At 53.6% G+C, this 20,159-nt stretch overlaps 5 protein-coding genes across 5 annotated transcripts; 4 read left to right on the top strand and 1 right to left on the bottom strand.

Annotated features, from left to right (window-relative positions):
• Positions 1–1,238: 1,238 nt before the first annotated feature.
• CPAR01_15596 (Snf7 family protein) lies at positions 1,239–1,989 on the top strand (the record flags this gene model as incomplete). Its single annotated transcript, XM_060499844.1, has 2 exons — positions 1,239–1,286; positions 1,351–1,989. 2 exons carry the CDS (start codon positions 1,239–1,241, stop codon positions 1,987–1,989), a joined length of 687 nt encoding a protein of 228 aa, XP_060341420.1.
• Positions 1,990–3,635: 1,646 nt separating this feature from the next.
• CPAR01_15595 (uncharacterized protein) lies at positions 3,636–4,088 on the bottom strand (the record flags this gene model as incomplete). The annotated part of the gene is made up of 1 exon (XM_060499843.1): positions 3,636–4,088. The coding sequence occupies one exon, from the start codon at positions 4,086–4,088 to the stop codon at positions 3,636–3,638; it is 453 nt and encodes a 150-aa protein (XP_060341419.1).
• Positions 4,089–6,100: 2,012 nt separating this feature from the next.
• On the top strand, positions 6,101–6,655 carry CPAR01_15594 (uncharacterized protein; the record flags this gene model as incomplete). Its single annotated transcript, XM_060499842.1, has 3 exons — positions 6,101–6,227; positions 6,294–6,378; positions 6,469–6,655. 3 exons carry the CDS (start codon positions 6,101–6,103, stop codon positions 6,653–6,655), a joined length of 399 nt encoding a protein of 132 aa, XP_060341418.1.
• Positions 6,656–12,177: 5,522 nt separating this feature from the next.
• On the top strand, positions 12,178–12,429 carry CPAR01_15593 (uncharacterized protein; the record flags this gene model as incomplete). The annotated part of the gene is made up of 1 exon (XM_060499841.1): positions 12,178–12,429. The coding sequence occupies one exon, from the start codon at positions 12,178–12,180 to the stop codon at positions 12,427–12,429; it is 252 nt and encodes an 83-aa protein (XP_060341417.1).
• A 2,174-nt stretch (positions 12,430–14,603) lies between these two features.
• CPAR01_15592 (uncharacterized protein) lies at positions 14,604–15,065 on the top strand (the record flags this gene model as incomplete). The annotated part of the gene is made up of 1 exon (XM_060499840.1): positions 14,604–15,065. One exon carries the CDS (start codon positions 14,604–14,606, stop codon positions 15,063–15,065), a length of 462 nt encoding a protein of 153 aa, XP_060341416.1.
• Positions 15,066–20,159: the final 5,094 nt, after the last annotated feature.

Raw genomic sequence — 20,159 nt, 5'->3', positions numbered from 1 at the left:
TCCAAGTTCCCCTCCTCCCTCCCGTTCAGTCCAGGGCTGTTTATTTTTTTTTTCCCTATTCTTCTTTTGGCCGTGCCAGGTACCTGGCCGAGCCTCTTTTCTGTCTTTCCAGTTGATACCAGGTACTTCTGTCCATGTGGGACTGTTGCCCCAGATGCGAGTACCTGTTTCCCTGTCTTCCCCTCTTTGCTGACGTTGGCTTCGCGGCCGAAAGAGCTTTCCAGCCCCCTGCAACCCCACGAAATAGGCGTAAGAAGCATTCTGAGTGGATAGATGTCGCTTGCCTGCAGCTCTTGGTGAGGCGCATCATGGCAGCCGCATGCACACAACAAAGTCGACCTGGAGCAGTCTGTTCCCTTGTGTCAACTAATGTAAGGCGATCTGGAATCTTTGATCTTCCGGCGAGACGAAAGTCTGTTCTTCATTCTGATTCCCAGGTCCCTCAGCGTCGGAGCTGTCATCCAACCGGGCCTGAGCATCCAACTACTTGACATCCATCTATGTATAAGGTAGGTAGGTAGCCAGCCACAACAGCGTAACTTCGTCCTGTCTTCCGACGCGGGTCAACTAAGGCAGGCAGTGAGATCATCGTGGGCCCTTGCCGATTTCTTATCCACCAGGGGTCTCATTTGCTGCAATACGGGCCGCCCGGAACGTGCGATTCGCCTACCTGTGTGATACTCACTGCCCGCACTCGGATTCCCAAACTGTCCGCTGGATGACACAGGGGCGAGCAGCTTCTCATTCGACTGAGAGACCTCTCATCCTGCCAATGGGTACCGATTGAATGGCATTTAGATTTCAGGATGAATTAAACGCTGCAATCTTTGACTCAAAATGTGTTTCTTGTTACTGCCAAGGTGCCAGTTCAGTCAGTCGAAGCTTTCCAGGCCCCCATCCAGCGTCGACCACCCACTCGCTTAATGCGGTACTCGTCAGATGCACTCCCTCCTTACTTGCACTCAGCTGATTAAGTGCATGTCAATCACACTTTCCCCACGTGACGACTATCCCCCACTACAAGCCGTATCAGTCGATGCGGCAAGCAGGGAATGACGACACATCGCTTCCCAACCCAAGGCAGCGCTGATTGAACCTGGCAAACGACGAGGCTGGCGACAGCCTAACACAACGCGCTACGAAGAACCATCCACTACATACCATCACGAAGCCTCGGTATCCTAGGCTCTCTGTATTGACGGTTTCCTTCGGCCCTTTTGCTTGTCGATCCGCACAACATGGAGACGCTGAGAGCCATATTCGTCAAGCCTGATCCGCAGCAACAGGTAGATTACGCCCGTCGTGGCAGCAGTACCTTGGGAAATTTCTAATGAGATTGTATCTGAACAGCTGCGGAAATGCAACGCTCTCATTCGCTCGAATATCCGTAAACTCGACCGCGACATCAACCAAGTCAGGCAAGTCGAGGCCAAGACGAAGAACCTCATCCTCCAAGCCGATAAGCGAGCCCAACGAGACCCGACGAGACAGAAACAAGCACAGAAGGAGGCGCGCGACTTTGCGCGGGAACTCATCCGCGCGCGCAAGACGAGTAATCGCCTAGTCACTTCCAAGGCGCAACTGAACAGCGTGCAAATGCAGGTCAACGAGGCGTTTACCGTGAGGAAGATTGAGGGCAGCATCCGCGCGAGCGTCGGCGTGATGAAGGACGTCAACCGTTTGATTCGGCTACCTGAGCTGGCCGGCACGATGCAGGAACTCAGCGCGGAGTTGATGAAGGCCGGCATTATCGAGGAGATGGTGGGCGAGAGTCTGCCCGAAGACATGGACGAGTTCGAAGAGGAGGAGGCCGAGGGCGAGGTCGACAAGGTCCTCGGCGAGATTCTCAAGGACCGCATGTCCAAGGAGAAGCTCCCCGCTGCGCCGATCACGCAAGAACCCAAGCCGGTCGAGGTCGAGGAGGAGGAAGAGGATGCCGAGGCTATGATGAATCAGATGCGCAACAGACTGGAGGCCTTGCGGAGCTAAGGGCTTGCATATCGATAAAGGCGGCGTACGGTGTTTTGTTTCACGGGCCAAGTCTGTCAGCTCGGCTTTTTTAAAGGCAACATTCCACACAAGGGTCCAGATACAACGACGGAGACACATCCAGGCCTGGCAGGGCTTTTCCCAGCAATTTGTCGGGCGTGTCCACATCTACACAGTTTCTATGGCTCTCATTGTGCTCCCGGGTCATCTTCATGTTTCGTCTGGCGTTTGGAGTAGCTATCATTCAGAAGTAAACATTCTCTTCACGTGTTGAAAGGTCAGACGGGTGACTCTAGGCCAAAGGACATTGTACAGTTCCTCTCGCTTGGCTATTTGCATAAGTTAAGAGACTCAAAAAGAAAGTCCTCAAACGAAAAAATGTCTTCCAACTTTGTCCAGCTCGTTGTTTCGATGTGGGGAGCAATTAGGTCATACTTGATCTTTCCATCATGAACCAAAAGAGACCAATTTCCCCGTTTGTCAAGCCAAATTTTCCAATCATACCTTTCAGACGTCCCTGGTCGTGATTTTAAGATCTGAGATCTCAACTTGGCAGCGCCCGCCATGTCTCACACGGAGAATGCCGTCTTATCCTCTCTGAGTAAGCTGTTCACCACGCTTCGGTGGGCATTGTTTGTGGAAGTCTTCAGAAAAGCACTTGGTTGTGCTGAGATCCTTCGCTGCCAGCTTGTTCCTCTTATTGTTTGTTTCCTTTCACTAAGGCTACATGTGCCTCTCAAGTGGCCGGTTGGGCGATTTTCGGTCATTCTTCCATGGATGATGGTACTGATGTCGGATTTTACTTAATTGGTGTACTGAAATGGATTAAAATCAAGTCAAGATCAACTTCTATGGCTATATACAAACAGCGCATTAACTTGGGCAAATCGAGAGTGAATTCGACAACATGGCATCGTGGCTCTCATCGGAGCAGCTTTTGCCAAAGGATCATGTGCGAGTTACCAAAGGCTGAGGGACGAAATAGCATTCTCTCTTGGACATACGAAGAACCTCATAATTTGATCCCGTAAATGATCGTACGTGGAAATTAGTTAGATACTGATTTACGACTTTGGCCTCGTTGTCGGCATACTGTGTTAATGTCAGATCAGTCATAGTGCTGTATTCTTCGGCTCTGAGGCCCTCTAATAAGCATGCGAGATACAATTCTACCGGGCTTGATTGTCTCCTTGTCTCGAGGCCATCGGACCATTGGACCACTTTGACTAAGTTCACGGGGAGCGACGATAAAATCGTAAAGCGTAGTTAAGATTGGAAGACTAACAGCAACGAATAAGGGAAAAGTAGGGAGTGGTGAGATGTCACAAGAGAGGTGGAGGATGGCATCAGAAAGGAGACAGGCCCCGACGGAGAAAGAAACGGCATCGGCGGCACAGGGCGCTATTCATGCAGCTAATTCGCCGTGATACTATAGTGCCCTGCCGTCGCTGGGATAACATCAGGTATAATAGAAAATGATTCAATCTGTTGTCTTCTCTCAAAGCTCAACAACTTCTGGGTTAGCAGCGAACCAAACTAAGAAAACACCACCAACTACATTCAGACTATGGAAAACATGGCTTAACATCTGAATGATATCAATTCATCTTCCAACCCCAAAATACCGCCGTTAACTCATAAAAACATCAAATCTGCATGACTTTAGAATACAACCTCTTCATACAACACCTCTCCATAAACCAATCCCCCTCAACTCTTCGCCACGTCTCATGATAATGCCCCGCGCCCGTAGAATGCAAACCCGACTCCGAGCCCCTCGTTCCAGCGTGATAAATCACCCCAAACACAGCGTTGACCTCGTCCTCGGAAACCTGCTCCAGGTCCCCCGCGTCCGTCAGGTGCATCGTCTGCATGACTTTAAAGGCCTCGCTAAAGTGCGCGACCCACGCTTCGCGCGAGGTCCAGCGGTACCGGACGCCGTTGAGGGTCAGGATGCTGCCGTCTAGGTCGAAGGCTTCAAAGGTGAGGGTTGGGAGCATGATTGTGTCGAAGCGGTCCCAGTCGCATGTGTCGGCGAAGCGGCAGTATTGGGCTTTTTTGCGGCGGATGATTTCTGCTACTTCGGGGGAGATTACCATCTTTTGTTCGGTATTTTGGTTTCTCGAGGGTCCAAGATGCGAGGGAGGACAGCAGATATAAGCTGATCGCAACAACGATGGTAAATGAGTAAGAAAAATAATCACGTCCTCCGTCTATTGTATTCTGACATATCCCAACGCTATGTACCAGTCTATGCCCCATCATCAAGTCACAAGCAGAAGAGGGGGTTTTGCGGGGACGCTATCGATCATCACACTTTCTGCCAAGAAGGGAGTTGATATCAGATACTTCCCACGCTCGAATTACCTATTGAAGAATCATGGTAACATCGAGACCGTTAGAGACATGGGGGTTTCCTGCAGCTGTGGCAGCCCTCCAGCATTCGACCCATCAATTTACTAGGATAGTTAGAGGGGCGTAAGCACTTGTCCATAGCACGCCAATCAGGGATTCCACTGGTTCATCGGGCATTGTATTATAGTGATGATTTAAGCATTCATGTGATCTTGGTGAGAACCTCAATATCCAGGGTCTCGTCCGATTAAGTGATAGGAAGTGCAGATTTCCCCCTTCTTAGCACTCAAGCATCGTTTGAGGTAGGTCTTTCGGCAAGACTAGCAAGTGGCTTGTTCAATTCAGTTGGTAGTCCTCGACGCACATATCGTCCTTGGAAATACATCTATTTTCGCTTGTTGCTTCCTGTGAGCATCGAGGCCAAGAGACAGTCAAGATCGGGTTGTCAAAAAAAAAAAGTTCATCAAGTGGAACCACCACTTCTAAGACGAAGCTTTCACAGGCCTTTGGCGGCATGTCTCCTATCAGTGATGCCCAGACAGGACTGATGATGAAGCTTCAAGACTGTCTTGCACCATCGATCGTGATATCGTAAGATTAGCAGGTTCGATCTATCACTGTCCTATCGCAGTCAAAGCCTTGCAACATGTCTGCCGCAAAGTCGGAGTTCCAGTCTCAAGCAATCGAGATATCCCAAGTAAGATATGTTTGCCTTGTCCGCATCTGATATCTCATCTCTCGCCCGAGCATGTCCCCTCGAACGTACCGCATCCGGTTCAAGACAGCCTTGAAACCCTCAACCACAACCACAATCAACAAAATCTTAACTCAGACATCTCTCTCAACACCACGATACCTCTCAGAGGCTCGCCGTCTTCGAAAATAACGTTCGCAACCTCGTCTCAGCAAGCAAACCACCCCCCCCCCCCTTTCCCCATCCTCATCCTCCACCCTCCAAGTCTCGAGATAATACCCGCTGCCAGTCAAATGAACCCCCCTTCTCAAATCCGGCATCTCCAACATGATACACGAGTCCCAAAGACGGCCTTGGCCTCATTCTTACTGTCCCGCTCCGGTACCCGCCCCGATCCCGATCCCAATCCCCGTCTCCGGGCCCCCTCCCCCCCCCCCCTCAACAGCCTCAAACCCCCCTGGACCACCATCACGCAAAGTCTGCATCTCCTTAAACTCTCTTTCCACGACACGCGACGAACGCGGCTAGGCAGTCCAAACCCACTTCTGCTCCACCCCGTTCTCGTCGATGTACATCCGGCCCGAGGCGTCGAGGAACCTCGATCTCCGCGTTGGGTAGGATCAGACTGGAGCGGAGAGACTATTGTTTGGCATAAATGTAGCGACAGTAGCGCGTCTTACTACGGCGATTAGATTCTGCTGTTTCGATGAAGATGGGCACGATCGATCGTTGGGAGGGTTTGTTGGTTTGGGTGAGAGGTTTGGTGCAAGTGTAAACTCGATGTGCCCATTCATGCATGGTTCCGGATGAATCTCAATAAGCCTCACGAGTTGACTTTGTCTCCACGAAGCAGGTCAATGGCCTTTGCATCCAACACGGCGGTCTATCTAGAGATCTAAAACCCTCATTCTTTGCGATATGTGACCCAATATCCTCACACAAGAAAGGAGATCCTCTGCAGGAGGCCGCTTAACCACGCAAAGCCTTGTAGAAGCCTCGCTTTCGTTTAGAACCAAGTCACACAGCACGGCAACGGGTATACAAACAGTGATATCTGTCCCAATGCTCAAGTTCACCGCAACTCAAAGGACAACAACACTGACACGTTACTTCTCCCCTCGCCGCAAAGCCGCATCTCCCAGTAACCCAACGGCCCCAAGCCAGAAGCAGTTGACTCAGCATGCCATCTGTAAGCTGCTCTCATAAGCGGCTCTGCTCTCAGTCAGACCGTTCAGCCTATCACTGATCAGTCGAGCTCACCCCGATGATCCCCCACGATCTGACAACCCGTACGACGAGACCGGTGAACCTCCACAGGCCCTGCGCCCAAAGCATACTGCGTAAGAATGGCTGATGTAAGACCACCAAAATTCCAACGCACGCGACGAACAAGAGATGAACAAAGCTCTTGTCAGCTAGAACACCCCCAATCCCTCGGCCGGCGGTTGCGGCATCTCCATCTTCATCTCCACGAGATGGAACCGCAATAAGGCTCAACGGCTCTGGAACGCCGAACGCAGATCCCTTTTTGACAAACTTCCCCGATCGATGGGGATATCCTTCAATGGTGTATCATGGCCTCGGGGCGAGCAGTCCCACAATCCCAAAACGGTCTGACCGTTTCGCGGCCACCGTTTCCGGGAGCATAACTCAGGGGGAGGGAAGGGGGAAGTTATGCATTCCACACACTGCATGACCATTTCCGTTGCCCTCCCTCCATCCACCCGGTAGACTAATCCGGCAGCAACCGAGCAAGAGCCGGAAAGTCCCAGGGCAAAACTGCAAACTGCAAATCGCAACTACCCCAACGCTCAAAGCAGGAGCACGTCAGGGAGAAGAGCGCGCAATCACCCGCTAGACCGGAACAGGACCCCCTGCCGCAACTGCATCCACACACCCACGCAAACCACGCTTTCTGCTCTTCTCTTCTACGGGTCCCACAACCCGCAGCCGGTCCAATTTCGGGGGACGGGGGGGATGAACCGGGATAAGCAACACCCAAACACGCACACCCTCCGCGGTCGCAGGGGGAGGAAGAAGAAGGAGGCTAAGAGTGGAAAAAACCGTCTAGCGGCTTTCTAGAAGGTCGTCCAGGGCGGACAATCTCAATTCCTGGTTCTCTGGTGTCTGGAACCCGGTCCTCCCCCCCTACCTAGCCCCGCGGGCATCCTTCCGGTCGCTCGGTGCGCGTTTGGTCCAGGGGGTGAACGCTACCACCATGAATCGCGACACCCGCCCGATAGATAGATAGCTAAAGGGTTTTTATTTGGCGTTGGCGTCGTGTCGTCGCGCGGTCTGGGGTCGGGCGTTGCGGTTTTGGGTAGGTCGACGATGCCGCGGTGGCTGTTCCGGTGCGTTGTGCTCGGTGCACTTGTTGCAAATAGATGCAACGCCGGGCCTTGCGGGACGGAGACGCTTGTGATGGCTTCCTTTTTTTTCGGGGTCCTATTCGGCTTCTCTCCCTCAGCCACCTCAAGCTTGTGAAAGGGTCCTGAGGGGAGACTGCGGAAAAAGAAGTGGCAGGCGGAAGCGATTTGCGGTGCTTTGCTCGGTGTGGCGTCGGTGTCGATAACCACACCGTCTGTGGCTACCCCAAAGAGCTTGACTGCGAAGGGGAACATAGCCGTACGTGGTTTAATCCCGTTTCAGTCTGATCTTTTCTGCTTCTTCCTTTCGACCTATTGGTGCTACCGCCTCGGCTACCTACCGCTTGGTGTTGATCGTCGAGTAAGTCCCGTAGTTGGCACGGACCGGATGCGACTCGATTGCAACCGCGCCGCCGCTCGCCCGTCAGGCATGTGCTGCCGCTGCTACTGCTGCTGCGGTGGCATTTGTCGTCGTCGAGCTTGTTTCACAAGTTACTCGTTGGAGTCATTGCCAGACACTGGACGAAGTAGAAAATCAGGGCAATCGATGGGCAGGGAATATGCAAAACTCTAAAGAATGTTGCCTGCCGCGACCAAGTCCAGAACGATCGCTGTCTATCTTGTCTGTCTTGGAATTAAGTTGTCAGCCAGTCTCGATAGGTCCATGGGCCATGACCGCCTTCAGCTTTTCGAATTGCCAAAGAGGGTTTCCCCTGCGTGTTAGCTCGCTGTATGCTCGGATATCTGGAAATGCTTGCCCAGCTGGTGGTCAAAGGTTGATCTAGCATATATCTCTCTCTCACACCCCCTTGCGTGCCTGCGGGATACATTCCCGCCGCCCTTTTACAAAGCCAAGGCAAGGGCACAATTGGCAGGTCCAGGAACGGGACGCCCTGCAGTGTGGCACAACCCCGAATTCGGGACGAGACTCTGCCGTTGATGGCGGGGACCACTCATATTGCGAGTTGCTGCCTCTGCCATCTCATTCGAAAATGGGCTGCGACAAATCCGTTGTCGTTGCTGGATGCTGACGACGCAAACGGTGATGAAGATGGCTTATTCGCGGGGGAGGGGCCCCTCTCCTCTCCCGCCCGTCGCAAACTCGCGTTCGAGACCCAATACGATCTCGCCGTTTCTTCGTTTGTGCGACCAACAAGAATGAGGGATGTGGAAGCGGAGGAACACAAACTTACAGGTTCCTCCGCTGCGCAACGTAACGGCTTTTCCTTGCCCATCCGTACCCTATTCTTAGGTGAGGTCACTCGGGTCAGCAATCAATCAACAACCCAGGCCCTGAGTCACTGACAAAGGGGTTGATTTGGCCTGACTATTCTCATCCCAAGGCTGGCGACACACACATACACACCCTCCACAAACCACCACCACCACCGCCGCCGCAACTACAGCTTGGACGGTCCGGGGAAACAAAGGTGGGTGGTACCGCCGTGTACAGACTTAAACTGAGTATCAATACGTATCCGAAGGTCATTGTAAATGGAATGGAATCACGAATGCGCCACCCCCAGTCTGACTCAGGCCGGGAAAGCATTCGCCGCGGGCTGAGCCAGAGCCCAGTCAGCACGGCCGTATTGATTCGCGACGGTAACGAGCATTTGAAAAAGGCACGAATGGCAAGTCGCCGGTGTGTTACTTTCTGAATAGGCAGGCAAGTTGCATCTTACAGGCAGGGAGCAGAAGCGATAACCAGGCGGTAAGCCTGTTCGGTGTGCTGTACACGGTAGAGACAGGGCGGTCTGAATTATCGGTATGCGCCTTGTCACCGCCTTCCCTGGTGTGTGTGAGTGCATGTGTAATATACCCGTTGTTTTAGTCGTATTGCGTCTGGAATAGGAATTAGGTTGGACGTCTTAGGTGTCAGTTCTGCGGTTCGGAAACATTGGATGTTGGGGGAGCATGGTAGCTACTAGTCAGCGGCAGCACAGTCAGAAGCAAGCTGAGCAAGGCACACCATCCATCCATCCACCCACGAACGGGTGTATTCGTAAGTCGATGGTTGTCGTCGCATTTCGTTTGAATGCGGATGCGGTTGCGGTTCCGGGTTGTGTTGCGCGTTCGCTCGGGGGGTTTCTCGCTTGTTGGAATGGGTGATGGTGGTGGTCAGGGTTGGGACTTTGGGCTTGTTGGTGATGTCGGTGGTTGTCTGGAGAGGAATGGAGGAAATTCGGGCATCCAACGGAATTCCAATCGACAACCAACCGCATCGTCGGGGCATCGCGGCGTCGCATCCGGGGGCCATCCATCTAGACCAATTGCATTCCCGCGAGTGATTGCTCTGAATCATCCAACTCACACAACCTTGTTGGTAACTTGGTGTATCCGTACTCCGTCACGTCCGTATAGACACCAACAATTCGTATCCATGGATAGTTTGGTGTAAGTATTGAGTGTTCTGTAATTAGTCTATATCCGTACGGAGTAGATGGAACTGATTCGCCGGCCGGGGATGATGGGTGTTGACTGTCACTTTGCGTGTTACCGAATGAGACGATGATACATCTGTAACTCTGCCAACACTCTGTATGATGTACGGAAGCGCCTCCGTGTGTTTCTGGAAATTGAGCCCCGACTCCTGGCGGATGAAAGAAGAAGCGCCGCAAATGACGAAGGATCCATGTCTTCTTTCCATTTCGCCTCGCCTCGCCCTGCCCTGGCCAGCCCGCCAACCTCGTCAACATGGCCATGGCTTCCAACCTGACTCCGGGCACCTGGGATTTGCAGGCTTGCAGCTGTATCCGTACGCCTCGTGGGAATTTTCCCATATTTTTAAGATGAGATGCCTAGGGTCATGACGGGAGAGGCTGGGCAAGCGGGAAGGGTGGACGAAAAAGCTGGGGTCGAACCGTCGCGATAATAGGCACCGAGCCCAACAAGCCGACAGGGAACAGGGCCGGAAATGAGAGGGAAGCCCAAGACTTCCAGGACCCCCAGCAAGCACTGCAAGCAGTGCAAGAAAAAGATGAGAAAAAGTCTTCCAAACTGACGGAAAAGAAACGATCTGATGCCAGTTGGTGATAGTTGACGGAATTTCTGAGACCGGGGATCTCGAACCGGGCCAGTGGATTGGGCCCCCCCAAGCAGCAGCTTGCCGGCCGAGAAGCAATTGGACAGCCGGGAAGTGAAAAGTGATGGACAGGAACCTGGAAAGAAAAGAAACAACGGCCGTGAGCGAGCCCGGGGGTCCGGAAATGGCCGTTCTGGCTGGTGGCCTTAGTTTGCTTTTTGGTCTCTCTTTTGGTGTCCATGCCATGTACGGGCAAATTGGTAAAGTTTGGGTAAAAGATCAATACGGAAGTTCCTAGTTGAGTTTCCGTCGTGGCCGTTCTCGTCTGTCACTGGAGCGGGATGGGCGCGGATGCAATGCGATGCGATGCGCCCAGAGAACCATCAGCATCAGCCCTGGGGAAGGGGAGGTACCTAGGCGGTGGGATTGATGAGGATGTGCTGGATGCAGCCACGGCAGATTTGCTAGCACATCTCGGTTCAATGTTTCGTTCTCTTGGCTCCCGATATTTGTTGGCGTTGGTGTTGGTGATGTGGCTTGCTGTCGCTGTGGTGTTGTACAGATGGAGGTACAAGGCCTCAACCTGAGGTGCATGCAATCTGGTATTGGCAGCATCTGGACCTTACCAGGCAAGGTACGCCATAATTAGGTAGGTATTGTCGTCGCTGGAACAAGAACAAGATCGGACGTCCACCATCGCTGGGCGGCATCAAAGGTGGCAGGGCCCTGGCGGCGGTGAGGCGTTGTAAGTCAAAAAGCATGCGGTAAGTCGGTGTACTTCCTGTAGTTCCCCGAATGCATTCAGTCAATCGCGGGCGCTCATTTAGGCATTCCTTTGATTCTTCCCCTCATCCTTGGCTTCCCCAGGAGGGGCTTCCAGCCTATCGAGGCGCATGGAGATTCACATTCGCAGCTGGGACCCGACAATCTAACAAGAATGAGGGGGTGAGTTGTTCTGCTTGATGCGATGAGTCGGTTAATGAAGCAGAAAAAGCAGCCAAGGGGGTGTATGCTATGTGTGTAACTGACTGGCAAGCGACAACGATCGATGGCGAGTGGAAATGTCAATATCAAAATCAAACGGATGCGATAGGCCGCTTCTGTGACTCGAATTCTCGGTCAAAGTTGTAGAGATTCAGCGAGCGATTGACGATTTGAGGGAGGTTGTCCAATCAGAGGTTGAAGCGGTAGCGCGTGTTGAGTTGAAAACCTAAGTAGCTAACTGTAGAGACCAGATTGGCAGATGGGTGACGGGTAAATCCGATGCAGCGAGAGAAATGCCTTCTGCCCTCCCCCCGCCGTTTGAGACGGCGCAAAAAGTCTGGACGGAGAAGCACCGAGCGCACCGAGGTTTCTCCTTCCCGTCTCTCTCGAGTCTCGCCCGTCTGGGCAGGAGGAAAGTACCTTCCTGCCGTTCTAACCTCTGCTGTGGAGGAAGGTACCTGCTTTCTTCAGGTTCCTGCCCGTGCCAGTTCTTTGGGCTCGCCCGAGGCCCGGGGCAGCCCAGGCTGCCTTCCGCGGGGGCAGGGGCACGCAAGAAGAAAGAGCGCGGGACAGGGCAGGCAGAAAAAGACCCCCCGGCCAGAACACTGAATTGAACGGTCGGCCCCAAGGCGACAGGGCCAGACAGAAGGAAAGGGCGATCCCCAGCCAGCGGCCCAGCACGCCTGCCCGCGAGGTGTGTTCAAACGGCTGGCCCCAGGCCACAGGCCCCCCCCGGGCCCCCGCCTCATGCCGCTGTCGGGCCTCGAATGGGGCAGCGATTAGCAGTGATTGCTGCTGATAGCACCGGGGACAAGTCCCTAGCGAACCGCCTAGAGGGCCTGAGAGCCAAACTCCAACGCTCCGGCTCTCAACATGCCCTGCATTTTGCCCATCCGTTCTGGCCCCCGCGGATTACCAGCTTTTGGCGAAACTCTCTTGGTCCCTTGCAAGTATCTTTGCTGCCCGAAGTGGGTGCAGAGGTACTTCTGGATCATGACTCTTCCCCTGTTACGGTGTAGGTAAGGTAGACAAGTGCCCTCTTCTGGCGACCAATGATTCCCGACACAGACTCACACCCTCACCCCCTTCCGACAAGGCGGTCAAACACCGCTCATTCATTTTCCGTTTTCTTTGCTTTTTGGCTGGTTGGCTGCCGCTCTGCCGCTGTTGGCCTGTCGATATCGCCAAATCGATGCTTCTACTAAGATGTGCGCTGTGAGACAGGCAGACAGCTCCCGCCGCTTCCCCGTCGGCGGTCTGCGGGCCTCTTCCGTATCGTCGCTCGGCGTCCAGTCTTCCTCTTCAAACCCCTGCCTCTCATCACACACAATCATCGCCAACACCGCCGGTTGTCTCTCCCTCCCGTTCTAGGTCGGCCTCAGTATCACAGTAGGGGGTGCCGGCCTCGTGTTTGTCACTGCTGCATCGTGGGGGTGGGCAAGCGGCACAATCGCACCGACAGGGGCCGTCGACAATCACAATTGAAGGATGCGAGACACCGAGACACCAAGAGACGGAAAGCAGCCTGGATAGACCCGATGCAGAGTCAGAAACTCTGAATTTGATGATATCTGGATTGGGGATGGCAGCTGGAATGGAATCGCCGGGTCTGTCTCCGACTCCCTTGCGTATCGATCGTATGTATCCGTAGGTAGACTTAGTTATAGTACGAATAACTAGTAGACACAGCTGGGCTGGGGACCAGTCGGAGTCTTCGAGACCGCTTGCGCCTACGGAGCCAGGCCCGTCCGTTCGCAACTCCATTCCCGTTGCCCCATGGGAACATTCCCCGCGGCACTCGAGCGGCGATTGCGATTCAGCTTTGTTTGCGCCATGATGTTTCTCACATTTGATAGTTGACACAATGCCAGAACAGGTACTATTGAAGCAATACTGATACTCTATACATGATGTAACACCGTACTCTGGTATAGTTGTATATATCATGACTCTTTCTGCCTGTGTTCGAGTCATCTCGGTGTTTCGACCATACAGTGGCGGTAAAAGCAACACCAAGTACACCAAACAACCATCAGCAACCAGCAATAACAAGCGTCATCGCAAGCCAGCGCCGGCGTCATCATAACCAACAACACCATCAGCAGCAACACTTCCCGCCCACGCCGAAAGACACCACCCACACACTGCCACTCCCGTTCGTATACACAGATAGATACGCGCAGCTGCAGGCAAGAGTCAACCCAGCCCATCCGACTTACTCGGGTGCAGTACAAACTCGGACAAAAGTCATCACCGAGAGAAAGAGGCCAAAAGCAGGATTTCCAATATTCCGTTCTTGTCATCCACCGTCCTCTCTATCCGAACCTATACAATCCCGCTGTACTGGCTGTACTGTACTCCGTACCGCGGTGCCGACGACGACTACGAAATACCGGTACGAGACTCCATAGTTCGGACAGCAGCACTCTCAGCAGCTCCTCGGCAACGCCACGTCGAGAATAGTCACCAAGCCCAGGCCCGCGGTCCTACTCTGAATCACCAGAAGCAGGTAATTAACCAGCCAGCCTGAGCCTGAGCCTGAAGGGTACCAAGGATTGGGAATACGGTCTTCCTCCCGCGCGACCGCCAGCCCTGTCGCCGACATTTGTCCTTTCTTCTTTCCCTTTTCATCTTACCGTCCTTGTATACACCCCCTTGCTCACCCCCCTCCTTGCCGACAACTGCAACCGCTTTCCGCCCAAGCCCAACACCTTCAGCTCTTTCCTTCTGGGGCCTTTACCGGTACCGCACCCCCTGCGCTGTCAGCACTCACATTTACACCCCCCTTCCTTCCGACCTGGACTTTCCATCTCCGTCACCGCCTCCCTTGCCTTGTTTTCCCACCCCCTCGGGATACCGGGAAAGCAGTTACCCCCATCTTTTAGGCTTGCCAAAGGCCTAGGTCCACTCTCCGAAATTCCTCGGAACGTTGCTCTGCCCAACCTTGCACCTCCTGTTGACTCTCACCCCCTTTTCTCACACACCCCCAACACCCGCAACACGCCCCCCCCGACACCCCCCCCCCCAGAAAACCAGAGGAAGGCAGACGCGCCCCTTGGGACTTATAAGTCTCCCGTGTCCACCTTCTCCCACACTCTTCCAGTTCGTGATAATCAACAACAATATCCACAACTCTGAAGTCTTATACGAACAAGACCTTTCAACACTCAACATCACTCTACACATCGCAGCCATGTACGGCTCATACGGTTCATACAGCTCCATGGGCTCCGTCTCCATGACCGCCCCCATCGATATCTCTCCCAGCAACATGCTCGCCCACGACCGGTCGTGCGCCTTCCCTTCTTGGCCACGCCGCGATACCCTCGCCGACTTTGACGGCGAGCCCAGAGCCACCTCTTACCTTTCCGACGAGGACCTCTTCCCCCAGGATTTCGAGGACGATTCCCACAGCGTTTCCAGCCACGGCAGCTTCTCTTCGCCCAACTCCCGCTCTCCCCAGATTTCCGAGGTTGAGCTTCTCCAGATGGAACGCGAGCGCATGGCTATGCAGCGCGAGGCCCTTCGTTGCGTCATGGCCGAGAAGGAACGTCGTCGCCAAGCAGCTCTCCAGCAAAAGAAGTCGCAACGCCGCGGCAGCTCCAAGAAGAGCCCCAAGAACAAGCTCGCCTCCATGACTCCCATCGCCGAGTGAGAGCTTTCCACGATAAAGCTGCAAGCTCTCTCTACTACATGGCATGTGGCAATGCGCAAACATCTATTGTTCGGACGGGCATACTCTAGCTCGCCGACACACCTCCTCAGTCTCGACAAACCATAATCCATAATATCGGCAGCCTCTTCAGCATGGCGCCAGCACAAGACCAAATCAGGAACGCCTCTGACCTGGAACATCCAATATGCTCCGACGGTCTAGGTCTCTGGTCTTCAAACACAAACACGCCTCTGGCGATTCAACCACCTTGGCCTCGGCCTCGTGTGCAACGCGGCCTGATTTCCATCACAAGCTTGCAACCGATCATCCAGCTTCCGGCTTGCTCATCACTGCACGGGGCGACTCGGAACGCAGTGTGGGGGAGCACAAGCAAGGCCGATCGTGGGGGGGCCAGCCTACAGCAGTGTGTCTCAGCCACACTCGCGCACGCCCGGCGGTATCGGCCACCCACCGAACAAGAGTCACCCGGCAATGGCTGGTGTGGCAGGTGAGAGGACTTACAGGTCGGCTGCCTCGTTACGTTGCAATCGATACCTGGTCCTCGTGGACTCATCATTTGGGCACTGGCATTTCACATGCCTTGCATCACCCTGTTTACTGCTTTTTCTCATTGTCTTTTCATGTTGATACCCCCCTTTGCTGTGGCCCACCGAGGTAGCCCAGCTAGTATTTGTCGCATGGAGTTTGTTTTTTCATATCAATCAACGGATCGACTTTTGGGTTATTGGGGGCAGCATGGCATCACAGCACAATTTCACAGGACTTTGCATCCGCATCATCGGGGACTTAAGCATAGGAACACCATTTTGCCCACACGAGGCTTCGCATTAGTTAGTTAGTTAGTATTTAGTACGAGATACCCTTCGCCACGCGCGACATCAACATTTGATTCTATTCTACATTACAAGATATCTGCATTCATCTATTCGCTTCCTCGTGATTTGTAACCCTGTGACTCAGGCATGCATCGCCTTCTCGTCGCTATAGGATGCATTTGCTTATGACAGGTGCGTTCGTGCATCGAGGCTTAACAGCATTTGAAATCAGGGAAAATGTCAGAGTCATTCCGTAAATTCCGTTCCGGCATGCAGAATCACAACCGTAGAGTCATACTTTTTACGAGCAAACGTAAGCATGTGGCACTCTGACCTGCCTAGATTCAGCGGTTGTTGATGTGTCTACGGAGTACCGCGCGCTGGTTGGACTGTGTGTGTGGCTTGTAGGGTTTGCTGCTTGCCTCACTTGCATTCGGTCGCTGACAAAGTCCAACCGCGGGTCTGGAATCAATATTGGGGAATTATTGTGGGAGCTGGGGAACTGGAAATGGAAACTGGGACTGGTAGAGTGGATGGTGCTGACCGGTCGGCCGGGGGCTGAAGGATTACCCTGTTTTTGTTCTCTCTCTGCTTTTGTGAGTTTTGTTGTGTGTTGTGGACTTGAGGTTGTTCTAGCCACAAAAATCATGTCGTCATTAATATCGTATTGTCTCGCTGGCTTTTCGGAACTTTGCGAGCAGTACCGGTATTGTGCCAACCCGCCAGCCAAAAGTGTGTTGGGGGGGGTTTCGGCCTGGTTGGGGGAGAGACGGAGGCAGAGCCGACGGTGTTGCGGCTTGTGACTGCCCTACACTGTCAAGTCTGGCTGGCAATATCGATGACAACAGGAGGCCCTCACAAAAACGGTCGGGAACCGTCGGGAGATGCACCCCTGTCAGTACCCTTTGCCTTAGGTAATCATTTAAAGTCTCGAGTTCCAAGCAACAATTCCCGTTGAGAATTCCCGGCGGGTGGACTATTCACTTGAACTTTTGCGGGTATGGAACTTGTAAGCCCTGGGATATGCGCTGCTGGCAACTTGGCAAGAGGGATTTGGTTGGAAGACACAGACCCCGTCATGCCGTTTGCTCCGTCCGAAAGACACAGCCTCACTTGATTCCACCCCAGATATTGGTTCCAGGCCCTGGGGACTCTGTTCGGCGCATTACGAATTTCCCAAGGACCCGGGCCAGAGGGAGGTTCCAGAGTGAGGAGACCCAAAAGTCATCTCTATTCTTGGGTGTTTTGCTATGGGGGGGACACAGGGAAAGGGAAGAGGGCTGTAAATTCTACCGAGATCGATGTCTGGATTGCGTGTCTCCATTGCAATCTTCGGGTCTTTGGACCGTTTTGGGTGAGCTGTGTTTGGATACGGGGCGAGCGCGTGTGTTGTGGCGTGCGCGTCTACCCCGTAAGTGTATCCGAGGCTTAGGTAAGGTTTTCTGGGGGTGTCTGTCTGTGGCTTAGCAAGCAGGCGGCCTCGATTGTGGCGTCGGTTCCCCATGAACAGAAAAGCCACAAGCCTCGGCACTCGCTGTCTTTAGCAGGCGGCCTTTCGACCACCGACACCGACACCGACCGCGGCAAAAGGTTCACAAGGACCCTTGCGGGGAGGCGCTTGGCTTTGACCCTATTTGCGTACGGAGTATCTGCTCGGTGGTGCTTGGAGGAACTGGATGCCGCTAATACGAACAGGCACAGGCAGGTTTCTTTCTTCGACTACGGACACTTTGATGGATGGAGTTTGACGAAGGATCGGGATGGATCGGAGATCCGGGGGTTTGGATCAGCGGGGGGGTTGAATAGAGAGTGTAGCTGAAGGCCTCGAACTAGCTACCGCTTCTCGGGAGGTTCTTACCTTGGCTTTGAGGAAGCCGAGGAACCAACTTTCCGGTTTTGCTTTGAAGGTTGGGATTTGGGGTATTGCTGTGCCGCGGGATGTTTTCTTCGACCGGTATACGTAGAGTTCAGTGACGTTCGGTTCCTTTTCGCTCTTTTTCGGGAAGCCAAGGAACGACTGTGACGCGCTGTAGACGCGGCATACCGAGGCTCCGGGGAAACTTGGAAGGAGGAGGGAGCAGCAGCAGTAAAGTCTGGGGTTTGAGTTCAAGCTGTATAGATTGCAATGCCTTGGCTCGATGACGGTATATGCTCCTAACTTCCTGCGGCCCTACGGGTGAGATGCGGAGAGTCGGGTAAGACACAAGATGGTCCACTTCCTCACCACCGGGGGACGGAATCTTTCGGACTCGGCCCCGGAGTGCGGAGGAGTTTTGGGGATGAGGAGGGGGAGGGGTGTAGACAAGATGCAAGATAGTCGGATCCCTATAGATGTTCGTAATTGTCATGTTCATGACCTCGGGGGATTGAGTGAGTCACTTGCTTTGTCGGCATCACGAGGGGTTGATCTTGAGATTTGACACCTGAGATTGGCAAGATGGGGGAAACGCAGATTATGGCGTGAAGGGGAAGATCTTGAGAGATCTTTACTGCATTTTTCTTAACGGTTTCAGCCACACCTTTTGGGATCTTCTCATCGAAAGACAATCTGCGTACGATGTCGTCAAAGGGACAGAGTCAGAATAATCGACAATTTGAATTCTTCATGATCTGATCTGATCTCATCGAGACCGACCCCAAGACTGATGTCTCGACACCCCCTCAGTGATAACCCGCGGAGGCGAGGACGCCGACCATCTGGAAGGGAGCCGGTCATTCCAAGAAAGGCTCCGAAATGGCTTGCATCCCTCTGCGAAACCGGACATGATTACCCTCCTTGCGCTTGCGGCTCCGCAATCCGCGGATTCTCGTTGAAGAGCTCAATCCAAGTCATGCTAGGCTTTGTTGCCGGTTATCGTGAAAGCTACTCCCGACATAAGTGATAGGGCTGCTTATAATGCGGGTGAGGTCGGGAGAGAAGGACAAGACAGGACCCTCCCCGCATTGCGTGCGATTACGCTCGCTGCAATGCAGATAAGACCAGCGGACCAGCTCCGTTAGTCGCGGGGTAACTCTTGTCCCAACTTATTTGAATGGAGACGATACGATTGGTTGGGATAATCCACACCCAGATAGGCAAAGCTGCTTACCTTTCTCAGTAATAAACTGGGGCCCGATGCATTCCGTTTAGAACTCTAGATCAACATAGTCCGTCTTTACGGCCGCGAGGAACAGGACCCTTGGAAAATCCCTTGCCGCGATTGCGGAATTGTGCACACCGCGGTCCCGCAATGTCGAGGTGGCGGCGCGGCTCTCTCGTCTCCCAATTCCGATCATCCCAGAGCAGCAAAGAGAAAAAGGACAGTATTGAACGGCGGCGCGGACAACATCCGTAGACGCCCCCCTTTACCCGTCGGCTCGGGTTCCAGCGAGAAGACTCTGCAACGATCCTTCATCCAACGGGCTAAAGAGGAGAGCCATAGCCTGGACGGGTGGGTTTGCTCCTCTTGTCTTTTCTCGGCTCCTCCTCTCCCAGTCCCCGCTCCTTGGGTTCCTGGACCCAAGCAAACTCCAGTGGAAAAGCGTGGCAGAGTGGCAGAGTACCAGAGAGCTTGGCATTGGCAATCAGCCAAAACCTGGGAACGGTGGAGTCCTGATGGAAGGGTCCCTGCACCGGGATGGGTTCCCGGCGCCTGGACCTCGTTCTTGCGGTTTGACGGGGGGCTTCACCATTTATCCAAACACCACTCCCCCCCTTGCCCTTAGATTGGGGCCTTGGAGAGTCTGAAGCGGAGCTCTTGGAGTCATAACGGAAAAAGGTGATTGGCAAATTTCGGGAGCCAAACGGGATGCCCCGGCGAATCCCAACGTGTCAAATCTCTCCCACTCCTCTTCTCTTCCCTCAGTTCCCCACCGACACCGACGACGGGACGATCGCTCCCGGGGTCTGGAGAGGGCTCTAGACCTTTTCCGGTCTTTACACACTTGCCTGTTTTGTCATGGACTCCTCATGGGCGGTGGAGTCAGCAATCATGGAGACTGGAGCTCTTCGGTGCAAAATTCTGCCAGATGAAAAGTCCACATGGGAAAAAGAGGGTCTCGCGGGTTATCAGCGGCGGGATTACTCTTGGCTTGACTTTAGGAAGAGGGGAAATTTGGGAAGAGAAGAGATATGGAGCACTTTAGGAAGCTCTGGAAGCTTTTTCTGCCAGGTCTGCTTGCTAGTGTAGAGAGAAGAGGGAGTCTCATTAACCAAATGGATGAAGTCTCGTTGGAATTCTCGAAGAATGCGGAAGGAGAATGAGTAGGACTAGGTAGG

The sequence above is a fragment of the Colletotrichum paranaense genome (genome assembly GCF_030867605.1).
Source record: "Colletotrichum paranaense strain IMI 384185 chromosome Unknown Scaffold_20.1, whole genome shotgun sequence".
Lineage (NCBI taxonomy): Eukaryota > Fungi > Ascomycota > Sordariomycetes > Glomerellales > Glomerellaceae > Colletotrichum > Colletotrichum paranaense.
This window is presented reverse-complemented; position numbering and strand designations above follow the sequence as displayed.